This window comes from Danio aesculapii, chromosome 5, assembly GCF_903798145.1.
Source record: "Danio aesculapii chromosome 5, fDanAes4.1, whole genome shotgun sequence".
NCBI classification, from domain to species: domain Eukaryota; kingdom Metazoa; phylum Chordata; class Actinopteri; order Cypriniformes; family Danionidae; genus Danio; species Danio aesculapii.
Window position 1 is genome coordinate 35,428,774 of NC_079439.1, and position 24,812 is coordinate 35,453,585.

Genomic DNA, 24,812 nt, shown 5'->3' on the forward strand with positions numbered 1-24,812 from the left:
CTGCTCTGAAAATGTGCGTTATGTGCCAGAATGTCTGTCTTTGTTTTGGTCATGTAGTGACCATGTCAGCTTAGCCAATTATATTTCAGCACCCCCGGTTGCCTTGGTAGAAAACCGCAAATTTCATTCATTCAGTCACGAGGACTCTCAAAGTTTGTGTCTGCGACTGAAATGTGACCTCCGGTGGACTGTAGCAACCTCCGAAATGATACACAGATTCCACATAAGGTGGTTATTAGTTCGGAGATAATATAAATATTAAGAATATTAACATTAAGTGAGCACGTTACACAAAACACAACAGAAATTTTAATTCAACCATTCAAGAGCACAGAATATTGTACTTACTGCACTCCAATGGAATGGTAAGGTTTATAATCTAATTAATACATAATTAACCTCTTTAACATAATTAAATGTAGATGCTGAATCACTGATATTTGTCAGTTTGCACAGAGTCACAGTTCTAATGTTCCATTTTAAATAGGTTAATTTATTTTCAGGATCTAAGGTAAACTATCTGCTGCTGCTTTCAGTAGTATAGCAATAAATGTCATGTAAAATGGCATTCAAACTCACATGATTAACATTTAACACTGAATAAAGCACATGAGCTGTACCTGAGGTGATCATAGTCAGTTTTCTGTTGTTCACCTGTGAGAAATAGGAGCTGTTTCTAAAATATACATTTCAGGTGTTGGTTAGAACAAACCTTTTTTAATATGGAAAATATTGCTTCCATCATGTGCTGTTGCTTTTACTGCACATGGTTTAAATCAGCCTTTAAGCTTGACAGTTAGGCACACTGCTGTTGGTGTCATCAATCTGGCAATGTGTGCTTGCATTTGTTTTGAACCAGGTGTGCAATATTTACTTCAGCCACTGGGTGTCAAACTTACATACTGCACCTTTAATAACATTTATTTATAGTAAAATAAAATTTATAAAATTAATTTCTTTAAAAAAATCTTACTAACGCCAATTTTTTTTTAAAAGATACTACATTCAAAACTTGACTTTTTCATATAATTCTATGTCTCATTTCATTTTGCATTGCATTAGACTCCCTTCAGTACACACACACAGAGCCCCCACCCACACTCAGACCGTGGGTGTCTTCTCTCCCTATTGCAACAGTCCCTTGAGCAACAGAAAGTGGGACGGTTATGAAGAACTAATAGCCTGACAGACTGCATATTCCCTCTTTCGCCTCAAGCCATTTCCTCTGAACATCTTTCTCCTTTTATCACCCTTTTACTATCAACAGCCTCGGACACTGACTTTACTGTCTTCCATATACTATATGCACATGCAAACATAATGACCATATAATTAGGATCAGAAGCAAGTTTCGTACAGCATTAACATTTCAGCTCTGATTGTATCTGCTCCTTGTTCAAACATTCTCAAATATTCAAAATAATAATAATAAAAAAACGTACACTGATGTGATTCAAGTGTACTTTTGTGGGCTGTACATTCTTATATTTCTTCTGCACACATTACATGTACTGAAACTTGGTGCATAATGATGCCACTGAGATTTCTGAAAAGGTCTCTGTCTGCTTTCAAAGAAAAAATATCTGTGACACAGAAATAAAGACATATACATGAATGAATTAAGAACAGTACACGAGCAACATAAAACAATGCAAAAGACAGAATGCTCAAGGACTCCTGGTTTTATCCATCACAGTCATGATTACAGTGTAGAAGCACCCTTAGGCTGTGTGCCCACCAAAGTGTTTTTCCCCAAGGCCAGATTTTTTTTTTTCAGCTGTGGTCAATGAGAACACCACATTTTTAAAACAGCAGAAGTGTGACGAGGTGCTGAGCATCCGTTTCATGTGGAGCATTGCATGCTTGACATTTTCCACAGGCTCATCAAATGTCAATTTTGAGTAAGCCGTCCTGTTACAGTGGAGAAGAGGTGGGAAAAGGCCACACCAACTTACTGTGCTTATATCAATCACAGCAAAGTGATAAATATGCAGGGTATTTTAAAAACATTGTACATGGTGCCAACATTTTCAGACAGAGACAGATTATCTATGAAATTAGTTAGCAGTACTGCAGGTAATCTGTCTCATAACAAACAACGTGTCTCACTCTCAACAGAAAAATATTGCTGTGCCACAAAAGTTCAGGAAACAATAGCTTCAGTAGTCAGCAGGTTTCTATCCTACACTGTAAGACCCCAGCGGATGCGCAAATCTCAAAACCCAGAGTAATCTGAATAAACCACCCTCATCATCATCATCCTCACAATCATATCACTGTCATCATCGTCAATCTCACTAAGTGGTTTCACAATACGTTTCATCATTTTAAGCAGTCAAATATGACACCAGCTTTTGAGCCTGCTAAGCACCTCAGTAAAGAAGCAGTATATCTACTACATGATATTACTAAAGCAGATGGAGGATTAGTGCTACGGTACACGGTTGTTTGGAGGGATTAGATACATACGACTTGATATGATATCAAAAGTACATTTGACTTCTGTATTTTGTAAGCTTTAAAACCTACATGAATCTAGGTTTTAAAATTATATTTAGGAGAGAAAATAACAGCAGACAGATTAATATGTGATTTATTAAATAAACAATTTTTTTTTTGACTTAGAAATCTGTGAATGCATTGTTAAGGGCATAGTTCACTGCAGAGGCATTGAACAACATGAAAATGAAAAGGTAACACTGTAAAGTTTCTGGAATAAGAAATTAATTTATATACTAAAGTGAATTCACAAAGTGATACTAAAGTATCATTCAATATGCGCAGAACATGACTGTACATATATATGGCAGCATTCTATCATATTGGTATCTGCCATTTTGACCAAAATAATAATACAGCGACAAAAGGTTATCATTCATTTTCTTTTCGGCTTGGTCCTATTATTAATTTGGGGTCGCCGCAGCGGAATGAACTGCCAACTTATCCAGCACGTTTTACGCAGCGGATGCCATTCCAGCTGCAACCCATCACTGGGAAACATCCATACACACTCGTTCACACACACACACACACACGCACACACACGCACACACACGCACACACAATGGACAATTTAGCTTACCCAATTCATCTATACCACATGTTTTTAGACTTTTGGGGGAAACCGGAGCACCTAGAGGTAACCGCAGAAACAAGGGAAGAACAGGCAGACTCCACATAGAAATGCCAACTGACCCACTGGGGGCTCAAACCAGCGACCTTCTTGCTGTGGGGAGATTGTGTTACCCACTGCGCCACCATGCTGCCTCGACAAAAGTTTATACAAAATGTTTTTTTTTTTTTTTGGGGGGGAGGCAGCAAAAGGGACTGCACAAATGAAATCTTGTATGTCCACTTTTTATAAGAAGTGTTTAAGCATCTGTACTTCGAGGGATCGAGTTTAAGAATGCAATACAGTAGGCAGGTGTAGGCTATAATATTTGGCACATACCTTATTAATTTCTAAGGTAAAGCATTGTATTTAAATTTTAAGGGGTAGTATCAGCCTCAGACCTGGGCTAAGCATGCCCAAGAACCCACCGCTAAACCTGAAGTCGTCCTCTTAATTGGTTGCAATATACAAGATTTCTGGGAGTCTATGCAAGACTCACATCATAAAAAATGTCCAAGAGTTTGCTTGATGCATTTAAATGTAATCTAAAAAAAAATCACTTGCTTGCCAAGTGGTTTGGCAAAAGACTAAGCTGAATGTTTGTCATAATTTTTAAGGATTCATTAAATATTGAATTTGGACTGTTTGCCCCCTGCCATCAGCACACAAGTGGGCAAAAATGAAAAAACAGAAGTGGACACAGTGAACAGACATTTACTTGCAAGTTAAGTTCTCCAGAAATGCTTGCTGAAATTAAAGAGAGGCAATATATTCTCAAAAAAGATGTGTCATATTGGCATGACTGTCAGTGAAGTGCTCTGTTGTACAAGGCTGAGCAATAGCATTCTTGGTTAAATTTCTGGGTGTTTTAATAAAAAGTGTTTTGAGATATTCATGAATCAATGATTTACTGACTGCACACTCGTCTGATTTTGTGCAAATCCTTTCGGTAATGATGAGCTTTTTGAATTTGACTAAATCCTTGGTTATTAAAAGTATGCAAGGTTTTCTTTATAAATGCCTCTACCAGCGTGATGCTGCAAACACAGGTTCGCTTATGCTCACATTTTTTTCTTATAGCAGTGAAAAAACCTGTCTGTAGTCTGTAGGGTTGTGATTTTTTCTGTAACAGTTGACTCGTGGATTAATAACTTTTAAAAATTTTATTTCAAATTGCATGAAAGCATTTTGTCTTACCTGCAAAATATAATGATGGAGGAAGAAGTTGTGGTCCTTGAAAATTCAAGGTGGCCAAAGTTCCCAGACATTCAGCTGTCAGTTTGACACTTTCATTGCGAGACTATTTAAGCACTTGTTTTTATTTTGAATATTTTCTAGAAATATACTTTCTTTTCTAGAAAGATAACACTGAGTCAAGATATACCTCATTCCCTGTGATTTCTTTCACCACACAAACAGATGAGAGAAGCAATACTAAAATTTATTTAAATATGTTAGTACATGCTGTTGTCAATACCTGTGCGTTTCTGTGATTAATTTAGTTTTGTCTCTGTGTACTGTAGGTGCACAGAACAAGATTAAGCACTAAAAGGTGAATTGACAATCTTTATGTTGTTGTAGGTACATGGTTTATGGCCCTATCCACACAAATATGGGTATTTGTATTTCCTATGTGATTTATGAATCAGGTTACTGAAACCAAGTAATTGCTGTTTCTCAATATGCGTTCTTAAGTGTTCTTGTGTCCTTGTGTTCTTGTGTAATGTCATCATATCAACAGCCAAAGTTTCAGTTAGGAATCTAAATGTGTTCCTACTATCGAGGAAGCATCAATGCAGAGGTGGGAAGTGCAGCATTTTATATAGATTTATTATTAAAGTTCAGCGATATAACTTACAGTATCTTAGGAGTTTCCCTATATGAGATGGTGAAATTAAACATTAACATGAGAATCTTCATAAAGGAATAAACACATTAAGGGTGTTTATTTGCTAAAAATCATATTACAATCTGTTTTTGTATTGTGAAAAGTATCTTTGTAAAGTTTTTTTTGTGCATGTTATATATAATGAAAAGGAAGAAAAAAAAAACTATAAATTGTTATATGAAGGCTGTAATGCTGTAAATAATTTTCCATTAAAAATGCATGAAGGTCATGTAACCATCAGGAAGAATCTCATTTCTCAAAAAAAGCGCTCTCTGTTCTCTGGGTCTCCTGAGTTCGTTCTTCCGAAGTAACTTGGCAAGACCGCTCTCCATGAGAACAGAAGTCCGTTCTATGTGCAACTGAGAAACAGCCAATGTCTCCTTTGTTTGATGTCAGACTGCGTGCCCTTCTGACTGTGCGCTTCTGATTGATTAACATGTTTTTGCTGTTTGTGCTGCTGCTATAACACTTCTGAAATGCTAGCTGGAAGAAGGTTTTTATGTTCGTCTGTGTTTCTTTATGGGTGTTTTTTTTTTCTTTTTCTAAATGCTACCTTAATGTACAAGTAGCTAAAACCTGCTCATTCGGAGACAGGAACATAAGTTTCCATCTGAAGCACCCTCACAGGACTCGACACTTGTAAACACTCACTCCATCGGGCTCGCGATTGTCAACACCGCCCACACTCATCACCACTACCAAGCCAACCAATCACAGAGCTTGCGCTATGCGTTGTTGCAACATGTAGTTACATTTTTTGAGAGGTGCGCGGGCTATGCGACCGCGCGAAGGCTGCGTCGGACCATACACGTGAGCTTGACGCGGAAGTATAAGTCAGCTTTTGGGGTTATATCACCACGTGTTGGTTTAGCATGCTCTTGACAGTGCCTCATAGAATGCTTTTGTATTTTTTGTACAGATATCAGGGAGATCGAGGACAGACATAATCTCAAAATTGAGGAAAATCTCTTGAAGGGCCACTGTCCTGCATATCTAGCTCCTATCCTAAATGCATCTGAACCAGTTAATCATGATTTTGCTATGCATATAGAAGCATCTAGCCAGGTGTGCTGAGGAAAGTTGGAGCTAAATCTGCAGGACAGTGGCCATTGGGAGCGGGTTTGGACACCCTTGACCTAAATGATTAGAATATTCATTCTCTTTAACCTCTTTAAATTTGTTCTTGGACAAGACTCCAAGTATATATGAGGTTTTGTGTTTGTGCTTTCACGGAGGATGTTTGTCCCCTTTCAATCAATTAACTGCCTATATCCAAGAAAATGAGGATGTTTACATGGACCATCTTAATGCGATTAGAATGGGATTTTTTGTTAAGACTGCGATTAAACTTTACCTCGTGTAAATGCACTAATTTGATCTAAATAATGTGATTTATTGTGAAGATGTATTGTGAATGTGAAGATAATAATCGCAGTAAGCATAATCGTATTAACAAAGGTAAGTAATCAGGCATGTAAACACCCTAATCACCTTATTTCTGTTCTGCACAGTGTATGTGCCCATGAGGGCGGAGGTATTTGTGCCATCTATGTAAAGTGATTTCAAAGTAGCTTGCTGCTCCAGTCCTCAGGTGCATGAAAGGAAAACTCTTCTGGACTCATTTGGTGACCCACAAGTCACACATACACTACCGGTCAAAAGTTTGGGGTCAGTTTTTTTTCATGTTTTTTTTTAAAGAAAATTATTCTGTTTATCAAGGCTGCATTTATTAAATGTAAAAATAATGTTAAATTGTTAAATATTTTTTAAAATTGTAAATAACTGCTTTCTTATTGTATGTAGTTTCAAATAAAGTTATTACTATTAATATATTATCACTTTTATTACTATTCCCATTAACAAGAATACTAATGTTAATGATAATGATATTAATAATACTTATTAATATAAGAGTGATTTCTGAAGGATCATGTGACTCTGAAGACTGGAGTAATGAAGCAGAAAATTCATCTTTAAAATTACTACTATTTTTGAACAGTTATTTTATAGTGCAATAACATTTCACAATTTTACAATTTGTACTGTATTTTTGATTAAATAAATGCAGATTTGGTGAGCAGGAGAAGTTTTTTTAAACATTTAAAAATCCTACTGACCAGTAATGTAACTCTAAGAATTATATCCATGACTTTCTGTAACCTTCCCTCAACTCCACATTGCTGAACTCTGTTAAACATAACTAGCTGCCACCAGTTTCTGCTCACCCATCCACCCAGCTTATGTGGCATTTCTATGGTGCTGAAAAAACACAGAATACAACCATACAAAATGATCTACACTAGATGAAAATAAATTAAAATAGTGGTCAGTAAGGCCTACTCCAAGTCCAACATTTGTGCTGTGAAGTGATGCACATGAAAAATTGCCGTAAGAAAAATAACCACAATTCTTATATATAGTGCTCAGCATAGAGTACACCCCATTTTGAAAATGAATATTTTTTTTATCAATTTCTCAGTGAATATAAGCAATGTATTTTGGTGCATTTAAACAAAACACATTCATTAAACAGATATATTTATTAAAATAATATTTTAGTCCCTAACATATTTAAAAATTGAAAGATAATACAATTTAAAAAATTACAACCTACAAAATTTCAACTAAATTTTTCAATATTTTTGTTTCTCTTGATTTTTCCTCTTTTTTTTATTTGTATTTAATATTTTTCTATAGCATATCAATTTGGACCGTTATCGAAAGTTATTTTGTTAGACAAGCTCCAGATTTTATTTAAGTGCTGACTAATGTAATGTTAATGCACAAATATAATATTGTATAGCTTCCTATTAAAAATCTGAATTTAAAAGATAGAATTGTGGGGGGTGTACTTGTATATGCTGAGCACTGTATAGTGTATTTTGAATAATGTAAAATGTACAAAAATATGAATAATGCAAATTGCATGTAAACGGCATTAAAAGCTTTGCTCCTGACATGTAAACATGTTATTGCAATTAAGCCCTTACTCTGATTTTTGGAAATGATCACATTATTTGTGCACATTTAAATGTAGACAACCAGTCATAATGCCCCTCTCATGTATTCAGATACTCTCAATATTCAGATTATTCATCAAATGATATAAGAATTATTATAGTGAAATATATATATATATATATATATATATATATATACATACATATACATATATATATATATATACATACATACATACATATATGTGTATATATAGATTCACTTGAGGTGGTATACCATCAATAAGACTGAATAATGCATCAGAAGCTACAGGTTACAACAAACTTACACTAGCAAATATGCAAGTGTTATTGTGACTCACCGTCCAGCCACCTCCATCTGTGCTCATATCACAGTAGACCTGAAAGCCGGCAGGGTAATGAGTGGGAAAAACAGAGTAGATGCCATCTTCCCTCTGACCACTAGCATATATATCACTGCAGTCCCGCGGACGAGAGCCTGGAAAAAAAGACAGAGAAAGAGAAAGAGTTAAACACAAAAACCACAAAGACTAGATCACTGGATGGATACAGGAGTGCAAATAACTAAACTAGGTCAAGACTGATTTAATGACCAAAGGAATATAGCTCTAGGTTAGCTAACATGAATTTGTGCCAGTTTTTCCAAGGCAGCTGGTGCTTCTCAGTTTACTGGTCTCTGTTCCCAAAAGAGCGATCCTTTTTCCTGATTATAGAAAACACTTTTCCGTTCACTGGCACACGCTTGCATACAAGTGTCTGCTTCATTCAGGGGTTCATTACGAGCCACACCTGTGGATCCTGCAGACACATCAGGGCTATAAAAGTAAAGTGGTTAAATGCTTTCAGACACATTAGGCCTCCTGAGAACACAATTTAAGCACAGACACTTTCCTTCAGCTTCCAGCGACTTGTCTAATGAGAATTCAGATCAGCGGGGGCACAAAAAGAAGACAACAGTTATGTGCGCTTTTTAAACACAGTTTTCCGTGAAATTGTCTGATGTTCTTTGGATTGAGAATCAATGAGTCAACAGTGGGAGGAGGATCAGAGCGCTTCTCCTCTGAAACCAAAGTGCTTGTGATTCTGAGCAGGTGATGTCAGGCTACCTGATTTGATTATGAATCTTTCCTCATGGGACAACAGAGCTGATAAAGACAAGCACCTGAGCGAAATATGTCCTGCGCCTAATCATTATAAAGCTGCAGGAATAGTTATAGCAGTATGCTGTGACGCTGCTCTGAACTCAACCCTTCCACTAGCAGCTGTCCTGAGCTGTCGGGTCAAATGAAAAAAAGAAAAAAAAAATTAGGTTCCTGACATTAAAGTCCCAAAGTCTCAAAGAAATCAAAATTAACCATGTGATTTTGTTAGCTCACATTGAGTTTTGTGGTCAACAATTTCATCTTTTCATCTGTTCATTCATTCATTCATTAATTAATTCATTCATTCATTCGTTCATTCATTTCTTTTCGGCTTAGTCCCTTTATTAATCAGGGGTTGCCACAGCGGAACGATTTCCAGCATGTTTTATGTGGCGGATGCCCTTCCAGCTACAACCCAACACTGGGAAACACACATACACTACGAACAATTTAGCTTATTCAATTCAATTATATTATATCTAAATTATGAGATTATGCATTTGTGAGGTAATGGGCATGGCTAACATACTTAACCACGCTACTCCAACTGTCAGCTATGACAACAAACAGAAATGGTGAGCAGGAAGAGTCTGCTAGTTTGCAATAAACTAGAGTCTTCTAAAACCCCTTTCCTGATCTTTCTGATTGAAATGCCTACTTTACTACATCCATTCAGCCTGTGGTAAAAAAACAAAACAAGCCACACCCACTGTTTGCTCATTTAAAATTCTGTTTCTCTAGGAACTGTGTCACAATAAAAAAAATAATGATTGCAGCTTCCAGTTCTTGGGGACTTTAAGAGTCTCAGAAAAGTCACCCATCACTAATAAACCATCCAATATGTAAGAAAGAATTTGCAAAACAGGTTACATCAAAACAAATATTTTAAAAATAATTCTAAGAAGAGAAATATGTCAGTTAGCCAAATCTTGACCCAATGAGGTGAAAAGAGGGATGAGGAATGAGAGACATGAAAAATTCATTCACTGGCCACTTTAATAGTTCCAGGAAATGTCTCTGTTCATAAAATAATAAAAAAAAAACAGAATGGTTTACACAAATATGGTTTAAATATACAGTGCTCAGCATATATTAGTACACCCCTCACAAATCTATCCTTTAAATTCATATTTTAATAGGAAGCTATACAATATCATATTTGTGCATATACATTAAATTAGTCAGTACTAAAGACAAATCTGGAGCTTATCTAACAAAATAACTTACGATAACGGTCCAAAAACTAGAACACCCAAATTTATATATTATAGAAAAATATTAAATACAAATTTTAAAAAGAGGAAAATCCAAGAGAAGCAAACAAATAGAAAAATGTAGGTTAAATTTTGTAGGTTGTAATTTTTCTTTTATATTTTGCTTTTACAATTTCTAAATATGTTTGGTGACTGAATTTATTTTTTTAATAAATATATATTTTTAATAAATATGTTTTGTTTAAATGCACCAAAATACATTGCCTATATATTTACTGAGAAATGGATAAAAATATTCATTTTCAAAATGCGGTGTACTCAATTATGATGAGCAGTGTATGTAAATTTACTATATTCATACATACATACTGTACTTACATACATGCACGAATATATATTAATAAAAGCTATTTATAATATAATAATAGTTAACAATTTGACACTTTTCACTGTATTTTTAATCACATAAATGTATTTTTGGCAATGTAGGAATATAAAAAAACTTCTTAACAACCTCAAAACATTCTATTGGTAGTATAGTGTAGAAAAGTTGCCAGTTGACAGAGATAAAATCTCAAAAATCCTAAATATAAGTAGGTGCATAGGCAGGATGGATTCCCTACCATTAGCACAGCCTTTAAGGCGCACTCCTCTGACTGGCGCCCTCTGCAGGTCAGCCTTCACCCTGGCCTTCAAGCCTCCTGTTTCCTTCTGCATGGCGTTCAGCGCATCACTCACAGAGTTGACAACCTTCACCATGTTAATCTGGCTCTCGGATAGCAGCTGAAATACACAAAGAAAAGCTCTTACATGAAACAGAACAAACTGAATAGAACAGACATTAGAAATAAAATCAGATTGACACAACTGATCATCAGCGTTTTATATAACTGATTTTGTCCTTCTGTAGAAGACAAAATGTACAGGAAAAAAATCTAACAAACTTTTCATTAAACTCTACCATAAAATACTGAGAACATACTTTATGGTCAAGAGAAAAAAAATAAGTCATAAGCCACTGATCACATTACAAGAACTGTTCAGTATTTCAGAATAAGTCTATGTAAGGCTCCATTGCCTAAAAATATATCAGTCACTGTGGACAACACAGAGTTTCCTCTATATACTGAGATTCAGTTTAGTGCCTTGGACAGCAGAATGTTCAATTATAGCTCTGCAGCACAACAGAAACAATTCCGGTGCCAAGTGCAGATCTGTGTTTGATGGCTTTAACTTATGGGAACACTATAGGTTTATATCCTGGACATATAGAGGCTCTGAACCATTGAAGCGAACTGCTCATTGTCCAGTGTAAATGAAAAACTGTTGTAGCCCATGAGAAGGCAAAATCAGTCTGGGAGACAGCTTCCATAAGGCCAGCTGTCATTGCAACTCAAATGCTTGACATGCAATAGAGCTGTAAAGGTCTTTGTGCCAGATTTACGGCGTGATTTTCTGCTTGAGGCAGTGAGCTGAACCTACTATTGCTTGTCTACCAAGAAATAAGTAACACACACCGACTTACCTATGGCTGTCTTTCCCCATAAACTACAGAGATGTGACCTATTTTAGATGGGAAACACTGTGTGTTCCTGTGCCTGTGTCAGTGAATGTGAGGCACATTCAACATAATGAATGAGTGTTCTGTACTCGCCTCGCCTGCAGCTCAACAACGTGCCCTATACAGTGATCTTTAAAGGACACCTGCATTTGAGCAGGACACACACTGTCTATATGTGCTGTAACTGATGAGCTCTGAACATAAATTACGAAACTCACACAAGCTATGCCCTCTCTGTCCATGGAAGGTTTTTGCTAAATTTAAACTAAATGAGACTAGTTTCAGTCAGAAGGTTTATTTATGCTTTGAAATCTTACTTTTTCAGACAGCCCATGTTGAAGGTCAATACTGGTATATTATATTATATTATATTATATTATATTATATTATATTATATTATATTATATTATATTATATTATATTATATTATATTATATTATATTATATTAATCTGGCAGATTTTTTTGTTTTTTTAAAGAAACCAAAACTATTAATACAGTAAAACAATGTTACTCTTTAATAACAGATGACTTTTACAGTCATTTAAAATCTAATATATTCCTGCAATAGTAAAGCTGATTTTTTGAGTAGGGCCTGTCTTTGGACTGCAAGACAGGGGCGTAACATGATGGGGCATAACTTGTAGTACGTTAGAGGCACAACTTGAAGTTATGGAGACCCATGTGTCAAAACTATGTTATGGGCAAGATGGCACCTACTGTACTCCACACCTAAACCCAACCATCACAGTTGCTAACCTCTATACCTACGACAGACCTAAACCCAACCATCACCATTATTAACGTTACACCTTTCCCAAACCTATACCAAACCATCATAGTTATTAATGTCTACACCAACCCTAACCCTAAACCCAACCACACCCTTTATTAATGACTACACATTCCTCAAACCTAAACCCAACCGTCAGTTATTAATGTCCACACCTACCCCAACCCTTAACCCAACCATCATTGTTATTAAGATCTACACCTTACCCAACTCTAAACCCAACCACCATTGTTATTAATGTCTACACCTTCCCCAACCCTCTTACCCAACCATTGTCGTTATTAACGTCTACACTTTCCTCAAACCTAAACCCAATCATAGAAGTTATTAATGTCTACACCTTCCCCAACTCTTAATCCAACCATCACAGTTATTAATGTCTACACCTTCCCCAACCCTTAACATAACCATCACAGTTAATAATGTCTACACCTTCCCCAACCCTTAATCCAACCATCACAGTTATTAATGTCTACACCTTCCCCAACCCTTAACCTAACCATCAGTTATTAACATCTACACCTTCCTCAACTCTAAACCCAACCATCATCATTATTAACATCTACATCTTCCCCAACCCTAACCCAACCATCACAGTTATTAATGTCTACACCTTCCCCAATCCTAAACCCAATCATAATAGTTATTAATGTCTACACCTTCCCCAATCCTAAACCCAACCATAGTTATTAATGTCTACACCTACCCCAACCCTTAACCCAACCATCATTGTTATTAACATCTAAACCTTCCCCAACCCTAAGCCCAATCATAGTTATTGATGTCTACACCTTCCCCAACCCTAAACCCAACCATAGTTATTAATGTCTACACCTACCCCAACCCTTAACCCAACCATCATTATTAACATCTACACCTTCCCCAACCCTAAGCCCAATCATAAGTTATTAATGTCTACACCTTCCCCAAACCTAAACCCAACCATCACAATTATTAACGTCTACACCTTCCCCAACCCTAAACCCAACCATCATAGTTAATAATGTCTACACCTTCCCCAACCCTAAACCCAACCATCACAGTTAATAATGTCTACACCTTCCCCAACCCTAAACCCAACCATCACAGTTAATAATGTCTACACCTTCCCAACCCTAAACCCAACCATCATAGTTAATAATGTCTACACCTTCCCCAACCCTAAACCCAACCATCACAGTTAATAATGTCTACACCTTCCTCAACCCTAAAACCATCCTTCACAGTTATTAATGTCTACACCTTCCCAAATCCTAAACCCAACCATCATAGTTAATAATGTCTACACCTTCCCCAACCCTAAACCTAACTATCACAGTTATTAACATCTACACCTTCCCCAACCCTTAACCCAACCATCACAGTTATTAACGTCTACACCTTCCCCAACCCTAAATCCAACCACCACAGTTTTTAACGTACAGCCATGAGTTGTCGAGGCTTTCATGCTTGACACGCTTGCCATTGTAGTGTTTTTTGAAACCACAGGGGGGGGGACGCCGAATAGGCTAACCGTAACTAAGCATATAAAAAAGTCAGCAAGTTGCATTGTGGTGTTGCTAAATGAATATACTATTATATCAAATGAATTGGTTGTGGATAAAGCTGGAGAAAACTCATGAAAACATTTGGTGAAAATGTTCTCTGTTAAGTATTTCCGCCATCTTTCCACCAACATCTCACATTGTTCAATGGGATCTAGATACCTGCAAGTTACGCCACTAACTTACAAGTTACACCCCTTCATGTTATGCCCATCTTGCAGTACGCAGACAGATACACCTTGATTTTTTCAGCATTATTACTTCGGCTTTTAGTGTCAAATCTTTCAGAAAGAATTATAATATATTGATTTGAAACATTTTATTTTACCAATGTTGTTTTCATCAAATGTTTAATCATTTTTATAAAATCTGTTCTGTTGTTTTATAACATTACTCATTTTATTTGATTAATTTAATGCATCCTTGCTGAATAAAAAAGGTAGTAAATAAATAAATAAAAAAATCTTTTGAATATTTTCAATGGTATAATTGCTCACACAAAGAAATGCAGAAAATGTCAAAGTTATTTAAAATTCCCTATTTAATTGAAATAATACTCCAAAAGGTCAATGTGGCCCCTTAATGAATTCAAGCATTATCCAAAAATGTACTTCAGTCTTGTGTCCTTTGAATTCACAGGTTTTGATTCCTCTCAAGAGACTGGGAAACGGACAGGACCATTACTAATACACTACACCACACTGAAAGTCATTCTCCGGGACCCTTGACTATTAACGCACTGAACCCCACAGATCATGGTTGATTTGACACCTAAAGCACTAACACATGACACAAACAGACACACATGCTAGCGCACTGTCAGTGTAATGCCTGTAGGAGGTAACCTTTAGCTTGAGGGATTTTTCAGGGTTATATCAGTGAGATGGTTGTAAGACTGAGATGATTGACAGCGCAGAATTACTTTCTTTAATGGCAGGGTGTAAACGGAACAGGCGCTGAAGCTAAAATGCCACTCGAACTAAAAACAGATTCACACAGAGCTCAACGCTTTCATTGCTCGCCACTATTTCTCACTTTTATAGGTGATGGCATTTACTCTTGAAGGTTTGAGGGGGAGGAAGAGTATATACGGTTTGTGTGTACACTTCTTGCCGCTTCATGGAGCAAATGTGCTAAAATGCCATCGTGTGTGACCTGTAATCTTACCTCAGAGCTTGATTCACCACAAATTAGACGTTAAACTGGCATTACCGTTTTAACACAGAATGAAGTTTAATCTGTGACAAGGGAACTGTCTGTGTTTCATTTTGCTGGCAAAGGGAGATAATTACAGGTATAAGTGCTCTTAATTAATAAGGTTTGATGAATTCGGGGGTGACACATTTTTAGATGGTTTCTACAGTAACTGCACAGCCCTGCCTCTTCTTCTTCACTCTTCGGTTGCGGTTCAAGCCTTTGTTGAGTGTCGCTCTCTGTGCTCCTTTCCACATTTCACAAATTCAACTATTCATTCAAACTGTATCAAAGCTAAACCAAAAAAGGAACAAAAAAAGAGTATAAAACAGAAAGACACCTCACACACACACTTGCGAACACACAAACACAGGTCACCATTGCGCTCTAAAAGTCATCAGAAAACGGAGGATTATTTTCTATTCAGGGGGGATTTTGCTAACACTTTTTTCTGTCGCACAGGTGTTTGGTAGTGATAAACAACTCTCTTTCACTCCTGCCTGCTGTGTGTGTTTGTCCACGTGTGTGCATCCTTGTGTATGTGTGTGTGTGTTTCTTTGACAGATTTGGTGTGTAGGAGCTTGTCAGTAGCTGGTGGTTAGAGAGAGATGGTGTTAATCCTAAACCTTAAGTCTTCGTAATTCAGATTAAAGTCAGGCTTTAACTCGGTGGTAATTCACTTAACACAGGAAAACAGACGGCATCTGCTGTTCCCCAACCCTGAAACTGAAGTCTATAGAGGATACAGCAGTTGCCATCTAGTGTATCAATGTCCTTTTATCAGCATTTTCTGTCCTCAGCTGGCAAGAACACAATGTATGCAACTATAACACTAGAAACATGCATAATGCAGTCGGAGCACAATATGGGATCGACGAAGCCAGTGTGGAAGCCAGCACACTTATAAAATGCCCTGGAGCAGCAGAAAATCCTACCTATAAAGAGGCATGCGGGACATGGAAATTACAATATATTGAAATAAACAATCGCTGGGACCATGGAAGCAAATAAAGGTGTCTTACACAAAGTAAATTCTACTCTCAGAACAGCAAGCGTCAAGAAGACACAATGCTGCAAAAGACTTAAACACAATATGAAGCTTAACCTTTATAACTTCTATGCTAATGAAATGGTGCATCTTTAAACTTTGTCATCATCATAAACATAAAATAATAAACATTTAATAATTCAAGTGAACATTTTAAATTATGATCTCATGTGATTATGTTCATGCATGAGATTGTCTCTGATTTATATCACATAATAGAAGCAATATAATGCAGACAGTGAATGCAATATATCACAAGTGTTGTTTTTGTCCCGAATACCTGAAGTGTAAGTTTGATATATTTATTTTTATATATTTTTTATATTTTTATATATATATTCATTTATATATACTCTATACACATGATTTTCTGATTTTCTAGCATTGCAAAAAAAAAAAACAATAAAATAAATAAATAAATTATATATATATATATATATATATATATATATATATATATATATATATATATATATATATATATATATATATATATATATATATATTGTTAGTTACTGTTTTGTTTCTGAATGACTTCTTGTTTTGAAACAATCTGGTGAACAAGTTATTCAATCTCCCATTTACTCACCCGTAAAGAGCCCCTATTATGGGTTTTTGAGAATGACCTTCCATGTAGTCTGTGACTCAGCTCTAAGTGAAGTGAAATATCCAGCTAAGGCTTAAATCTAAGAAGTGGACAGTGTTTAAAACTATTCGTCGACTCCTAGTACTTCAAGTGAATCGTCTTGATAACGAGTCTTTAGCCGTTTCGGCATGACATGGATACGAAACTCAAGCCCCGCCCAGTTGTTGCACGTGCAAAACCGGGAAAATTAAAACATGCAGCCCCGCCCACTAAAACAGTAGCAAAGAAAAAGAGGCTAGACACACACTGTAGCAGACGCCGGTTGAATGAAGTCACGCTGTGCTCTGCTGGATATTATTGGAAGTGTGAGGGAAATTTAGTGCTATTTTCCCTACCCAAAGATGAAGCTGTGAAGAGTCAGTGGGTGAGGTTTATTTTTGCAAAAATACCTCAGCATTATAGCCCAGCCTTGTGCTGTTCAAGTGCTTTTAGAATCTACACGCGTACAACGGAGGATTCATCGGCGGTTTGTTAAAGAAAGGATCAGAAAAGACTATTGAGACTGTCAGTACATGGATCAGCGGATCATGAATCAGTTTCTTCTTCCATTTCACAAGTGTAAGTAAGTGCGATTGAAATGGTTGCTTCCTTGTTTTCTCACGCTAGCAAATTATGTATTTAATTAACTCTTTATGTTCTCATATTGCATCTAATGCCATGTTGAAAAGTGACGTTTATGGTTAGGTTCGGGGTGAGGTATCTAAATAACACTCAGGGCCGGAGCAAGCTGATCTGGCGATCTAGGCAAACGGCGATCAACCCTCAACCCTAAAGTGAAAAAGAAAGTGACCGGTTTGCAGATGAAAGTGAGGACCGGGAGGGAGGGGGTGGGTGTCGCGGATGAAAGTGAGAACCGGGGATTCATGGAGGCCAACTAGGTTGCCTCTATGAACGCGCCGGCCCTGATAACACTGGTGAGAATCGGGTACTGTGCACTATGGTGTTAGTACTATGAAGTGTGTTTCGGCCAGCCGCTGCAATCGGATCCTACAGCAAAGTTGGTGACCACAGTTGGGTTCCATTGGCAGGTATGCTCACACTATGCATACACTATGCAGTGTGACTACTTCTATATTGTTGATAAGCTGTGCTGGGCATTTCACTCTGTCTCGCGCTGAACGCGGTCAGTGTCGACCAATGGCAACAGGCTGTCATCAGTCCAATCAGCGCAGATTAGCTTCATGCTAAGGAGGGGTTTGGGAACAAATGAATCGCAGAACAATTCATATGGGAGTCGCTGGGATAATTATATTTGTATTTTAAAAAAAGTAACTCTGGAAAGTATAAGCAACTTATTTATTCATTCATTCATTTTCTTTTCTGCTTAGTCCCTTTATTAATCCGGGGGCCGCCACAGCGGAATGAACTGCCAATTTATCCAGCATATGTTTTACGCAGCAGATGCTCTTCCAGCAATAACCCAACACTGGGAAATACCTATACACATTCTTTTACACACATACACTACAGCCAATTTAGCTTATTCAATTCACCTGTAGCGCATGTCTTTGGACTGTGGGGGAAACCGAAGCACCCGAAGGAAACCCATGCAAACATAGTGAGAACATGCAAATTCCACACAGAAATGCCAACTGACCCAGCTGGGGCTTAAACCAGCGACCTTCTTGCTGTAAGTGATCAAGCTACCCACTGTGCCACTGTGACGCCCATAAACAACTTATATGAAATATAAATTTTAGAAATAAACAGTTCAAATACCAACTAATAAGCAAAAATCTAAGTAATAACCAAACAAATTAAATAGATAATTATCACACACAAAAAATTATTTCTACAGTTTTTTTCAAATGAGCTCTGATGGTTTTTCGCTCATGGGTTTAAATGTATGTCATATTTAAAAAACTATTTTTTTCAAATTTTAGCATGCCACCTCTATAGAGCATGCAAATGTGGCATCTTAGGATTTAAATATAATGGTATATATGGTATATATTATCTGTCGTTTGCAGCTTTTGTGCATTCTGTGCACTGTAAATCCAGCATGCAGTATAAATTGATGGATAGCTTGATTGAAACAACGCATCTGATGCAGGGACAATTTCACTGAGCATTTATCTCCATTACTTACGTTCAGATTTCAAACTGGCAGGCTATGGTGATAAACAGCTTCCAGTGGGTCTCAATTGATGACAAAAGCATTTTGCAAATGAGCCACGGTTTGAAACAGAATAAAGTGTGAGAACAGAGCAGCGGGGTAGCAATTGAAATGAGGTTCAGTCTCAGGGAAACATAGCAAGTGTTAACGCAGCATTATTCTCTTTGAAACGTCATTTATTATTGGATCCTGTCCATTTCCCAGAATTTCACTCCTTTGACAAAAGCTACTGCGGAGCTGAATGTGGAAGCTGTATTGAAACCAGCATGTCAGATGTCTTATCTTAGCTATCTTAACATCAACTTTTATGACATACCTTTAAAATAATTATCGCTGTGTCAAAAGTTCTGTTGCAGACAAAGTAGAGGGGTAATTAAGTTCAGTTTTGACAGGCAATACACCACTGTGAGTAGCATGTAGCTTTTTTCCTTTTAATTATAACACATGTAGCTTTTACGACCACATATGAACTGATTTGATTACTTAATTACTCTTTTAAAAGCTAATTTATCAAACCGCAGGGCCATTTACAATGACCCAGTGAAGGGTAATTAAAAATGATGACCTGTAACAAGACAAGTTTTTTATTATTATTATTATTAGAAAATTGTATTTTAAATCTTCAAAAAAAAAAAAATAAAGTTTAAAGAATAATTTTTGCTTTTGTGAAAAGCAGTTATTTCTGGTTTTAAGTGAATTTTCTGCCCTGAAACTCTATGCGCGCGCAGGCTGATAGGTCACCTAATCTGCTCCTGCGTCATTAACTACATGGCGAAGGAGATTGGTTACTGCCACCTCGGCAGCCAATGAGCTTGTCTCGGTACTTGCTCTGCCATAATAATCAAAGCAGCAGCAGCAGCAGCAGATCTATACCGCCAATAGCAAATACATCAACATTGCCATATAAATATTCATTACCATACGAAATCCCGAGAGTGTTGATGACAGAAGGATATTCATACAACATGTGCATTATCTTGGTATTTAAGAAACCATATTAGTTTAAACGAGAAATTAGTTTTGTTACTTTAGCACAATGTTAATTTAGCACTGGCATCCACATAGCTGACATAATGACCTGACAACAAAGACATTGGCACAATCAAAATCTGCCACTGCTTTTCTTTCAGTGTTGCCAGCCCTTTTAACTATTTTGGTTGCCATAATTATGCAAAAAAGTAGCGCATTACTATTATACAAAAAATTCTTGTGCAGTTCTTGTGCAGTTGCATGGTCAATTTGTTTATATCCATACATACATGCACATATGCATGTGTGTGTGCATATATATGCATGTAATTCTGCACACCATTACCTGTATAAGTCTGCTTTGTTCGGTCTGCAGTGTATTCAGGTCCTGTCCCAGGTTGCTTTGTCCTCTTCTGAGAGATTCATAGTCCATCTTCAGCTGACCCGCATGAGCAGACAGCTTAGCAACTTCCTCTGCCAAGTTGACCAATAGCGCTCGATCCTGACCTTTGACAGACTTGAGATCCGTATCGTGGTCAGTGAGCGAGTGCAGCAAAGATGTCTGCACGCCTTCCAGCCGCAGGAAGTTACTGTTATAATCAGGACAGTTGGGGTCGATGAAGATATTGATGCGTGATCCATCACCCCTCTCGACTGTCACCAGTGCATTGGCTTCGTCCTGATTGGTGCTAATATGGGGCGGGCCGTCCGACATGGGGGGAGCCTGGTAGTGGTTCATAAGAAGAATGGTTCCTGTCACTGTGACTGCGAGCAGAACGGCCACGAAGAGCAGGATGGTACACAGCAGATAACTACAACTCATCCTCTGCAGACAGAGAAAAACACAGAGAGACCCAAAGAGTTAAAGCCATCATAACATCATAATCGTCATTACCATTTCTGCAGAACAGAAGTGCTTTTTAAAGCCCGTCGGGGATAATACTGCAGTCAGACGCATCCGCAGAAAAGACAAAGAAGAGAAGAAGGTGTTTCCCATCCTCCATTCATTTCACAACTAAACCAAGAGAATCATTTCAATCATCAAACAATATTCATGCTTATTGACACAGTTGCTCTTTTTCTTGGAAACAAACAACCACTGGATTTCAGCTCTTCTCTCTATATATTGATCAGCTTATGGAGCTGCATGATTAATCATTAAAAGTTCACAAACTCAATCCAAACACCCACACAATCTGATTCCTGAATGACAACAGTTTGGCTATGTCTGTTTAACCTTTGACCAGTATGATTACTGCAGAGATTCAGATCTGCATTTCTGCTGCTGCTGACACGCAGAAAGCAGTTTACGTATAGTTACAAAATAACTTCAGTCTTTTCAAGCATACACTATTTTTATATTAATTTTAAACATTTAAATGATCCTAGAAGTACTGAGAAAAAGGTTGATTTTTTTCAACCACACTGTATTTATATATTATTTTTTTTATTGCTATTTTTGTTAAAAAATAGAGGTGTGAACCTACTCTGGTCTCACGATATGGTTCGGTTATGATTTTCCCTGCAGGCACAGGACGTTGTACCATAATGTTCCCCAATGCCATGAGGACGTTGGATTTTGTTTGGTAATGAAAATCGTGTTGACATAAGAACCTAAAATAAGGTCGACGTCAATATCCAACCTAAAATCAACCTAAAATCTACCAAATATCAACCAAAATATCAACCAAATATCATGTTACACCTCGACGTTGTGTGGACGTTACAAACAGTAAGATATATGAACTGTACCTTTAATTTTACCTGCTCAAAGAAAACACTCTTTTTGACTTTTCAAACAAAACTCAAGTACATGCACAGATCAACATGAGCATTTAAAGCAAATAAACAAATGTAAATATTATCCCGCTTGCTTTTTGAGTGTTGTTGAGTGAGTAAATGCCTATGATTGGTCACATGCTCAACAAAAAAGGGCTGCACGGAATCTGCGCACGCAAAAATCCACAGATTCCCGCAGATTTTTTAGCCCATCATTGAGTCTATTTATTTACTTGTGTAAATGTGCGTAAATATATATTTATTTGGTTTTTAAATTAATTTCTGTAATATTGTCTAATATAAAAGTGTTTGTTTGATTTATTTACAATACAGTTTGTAAAGTAAAATATTCTGTCTTTTAGTAGATATAATATATGATAGCATTGCTTTGTTTACCAACTAAGTGGATTTAGATGGATTTGCATTGTAAACATTAAATAAAAGTTAAAAGCTATTATTTTTTATTTCATATATTAAGTTTTTAGTTTTGATACTCGCAAAATAATTCTGCATAAATCCACAGATTTTTTTTACAAAATTCTCTGCAAAAATAGCAAAAAATGTCTGCAGATTCTGTCTGGCTCTACCAATAAGTGACACTGATAAAGTAGCAATCACAGCTGATCCATATGATAGACCCAGTGGAGAATACTCGCTCTGCAGACACGCTTGTGTCTGGATCCATAAGTATCCCTATAACATCCGAGAAGAAAGAAAACATCATGCCAGCAGGTCAAAGGGGCCTGTAACATGTGGTTGACAGAGACATCGTTAGGATCCAAGTGCAGGTTTATTCGGTAGTCAGGCAAGCAAGGGTCAACACAGGTGTAAACAGATGAATAAAGGCAAATCCAGAATCGTAGTCACTATAACAGGCGAGAGGTCGGAAGGCAGGCAGTGAACATGGACAAACAGACAAACTTGGCAAGGGTCAAAACACGGCGAAACAAGACTAAGGAAAACGCGTTGAATTGTCACTTTACTGGTAAACAAGACTCGGCCAGGAAGTGAGTGAGTGTGCTGCTAAAGTAGTGTGTGTGATTAGTCCAGAAGCAGCATCAGCTGTGGGAGTCCAATCAGTGGAGACTTGGAGCAGGTGTGTGTGTGTGGCATGACTGAATTTGTAGTTCATAAGATGTAGTCCATGTGAAAGTGAGTTCTTACCAGCCACCTCTGGTGGTTAGAGATCGCTGGTAATCATGACAGGGCCACAGTGAGAGAGAGAGAGAGAGAGAGAGAGAGAGAGAGAGAGAGAGAGAGAGAGAGAGAAATGAAGTTTACTTTCATTTTCTCCCTAGCAGTGAAACAGGGGCTTCTAATATATCTAACTGGTATACAAATAATCACAGACGTTACAATAAAAGTTAGCACACAAGCACTGAGGTTCACTAGATTATAAAACAGTAAATCACCTTATAAAGTAACTTGACACTACCGAAAAAAAGACTGCATCAATTACTGCTACACATGCCATAAATAATAAATGTTTGAAGGGAATTCAAGGGTATTTGGTGACAAACGAACCAAAGTGTTTTATTATTTAACTAATATTATATATTATTTAACTAAACTTCTGCCATGGCTGCAAATTCACGAGTCGCTTTACTAGTGTTGCTGTTCACTCTAACTCACACAGAAAAACTATAAGTATAGATTTCTGCATACAAGTTATTTTTAAAAATGATTTATATAAGTCATCTGGGGTCCAAAAAAGCACATACAGCACTGGAAAAGATGCAGGGTGAATAAATGACTGCATTTTAATTTTGGGTGAACTATCCTTTTAAGAATGAAACTATACAGTTAAAGTCAGAATTATTTGCCCCCTGTTTATTTTTTTCCCCAATTTTTGTTTAACGGAGAGAAGATTTTTTTCAACACATTTCTAGTCATAATAGTTTTAATAACTCATTTCTAATAACTGATTAATTTTATCTTTGCCAAGATGACAGTAAATAATATTTTACTAGATATTTATCAAGACACTTCTATACAGCTTAAAGTGACATTTAAAGGCTTAACTAGGTTAATTAGGTTAACTAGGCAGGTTAAGGTAATTAGGCAAGTTATTGTATAATGATGGTTTGTTCTGTAGACACTCGAGAAAAAAAAATAGCTTAAAGGGGCTAATAATTTTGACCTTAAATTACTTCATAAAAAATTAAAAACTGCTTTTATTCTAGCCAAAATAAAACAAATAAGACGATAAATTCTATAAATTCTCCAGAAGAAAAAATATTATCAGACATACTGTGAAAATTATCTTGCTCTGTTAAACATCATTTGGGAAATATTTAAAAAAGAAAAACAAAATTCAAAGGGGGCTAATTCTGACTTCAACTGTATATCTGGTTATAATGTGTTCTTCACCAGAAAACTGGGTCTCATAACTCACCCACAGACACAATGCTGTGGTGTTTGAGAGTGTGTAGTGTCAGTGTACATTATCCATTCACTCCATTACCTATGTTGTGCAGTTAATAAACTCAGCTCTCTGATGCTCCTGTTAATAGGAAAAAATTAAACAACTTTTGAGTACTATCCAAATGTGTGTGCAGTTGAAGTCTATGCGTGTTTTTGCATGTAAAATATAATTCGCTGAATAAGTGTGTATACATATGTTTTCTTTCCTCCCACCCTAAGCCTTCCTGTTCATAAATATGCAAAAAGCCATGCTGGCATTGGCCCATGCTGATGGGTGGTTAATGGCTTGCTTTACGATTTGGCTTTTACGATCAACGCAGGGAAAATAAAAAAGATTTCAGGGAAGCACTTCAGTGAACAGTTTAAACAGAGAGACTAGATATGCTTCCTTCTCCATCTCTG

The 24,812-nt window shown here is 36.8% G+C and overlaps 1 protein-coding gene across 1 annotated transcript in view; it reads right to left on the reverse strand.

Annotated features, from left to right (window-relative positions):
* Positions 1-24,812, reverse strand: part of LOC130228366 (fibrinogen C domain-containing protein 1-like) — an 85,207-nt gene that overhangs the window by 21,833 nt on the left and 38,562 nt on the right. The window contains exons 3-5 of the mRNA XM_056456802.1: positions 20,554-21,033; positions 10,961-11,120; positions 8,323-8,459 (exon numbers count right to left, since the gene is read on the reverse strand). Coding sequence (XP_056312777.1) covers positions 8,323-8,459; positions 10,961-11,120; positions 20,554-21,033 — 777 coding nt within the window. The remainder of the gene's footprint in view (positions 1-8,322; positions 8,460-10,960; positions 11,121-20,553; positions 21,034-24,812) is intronic.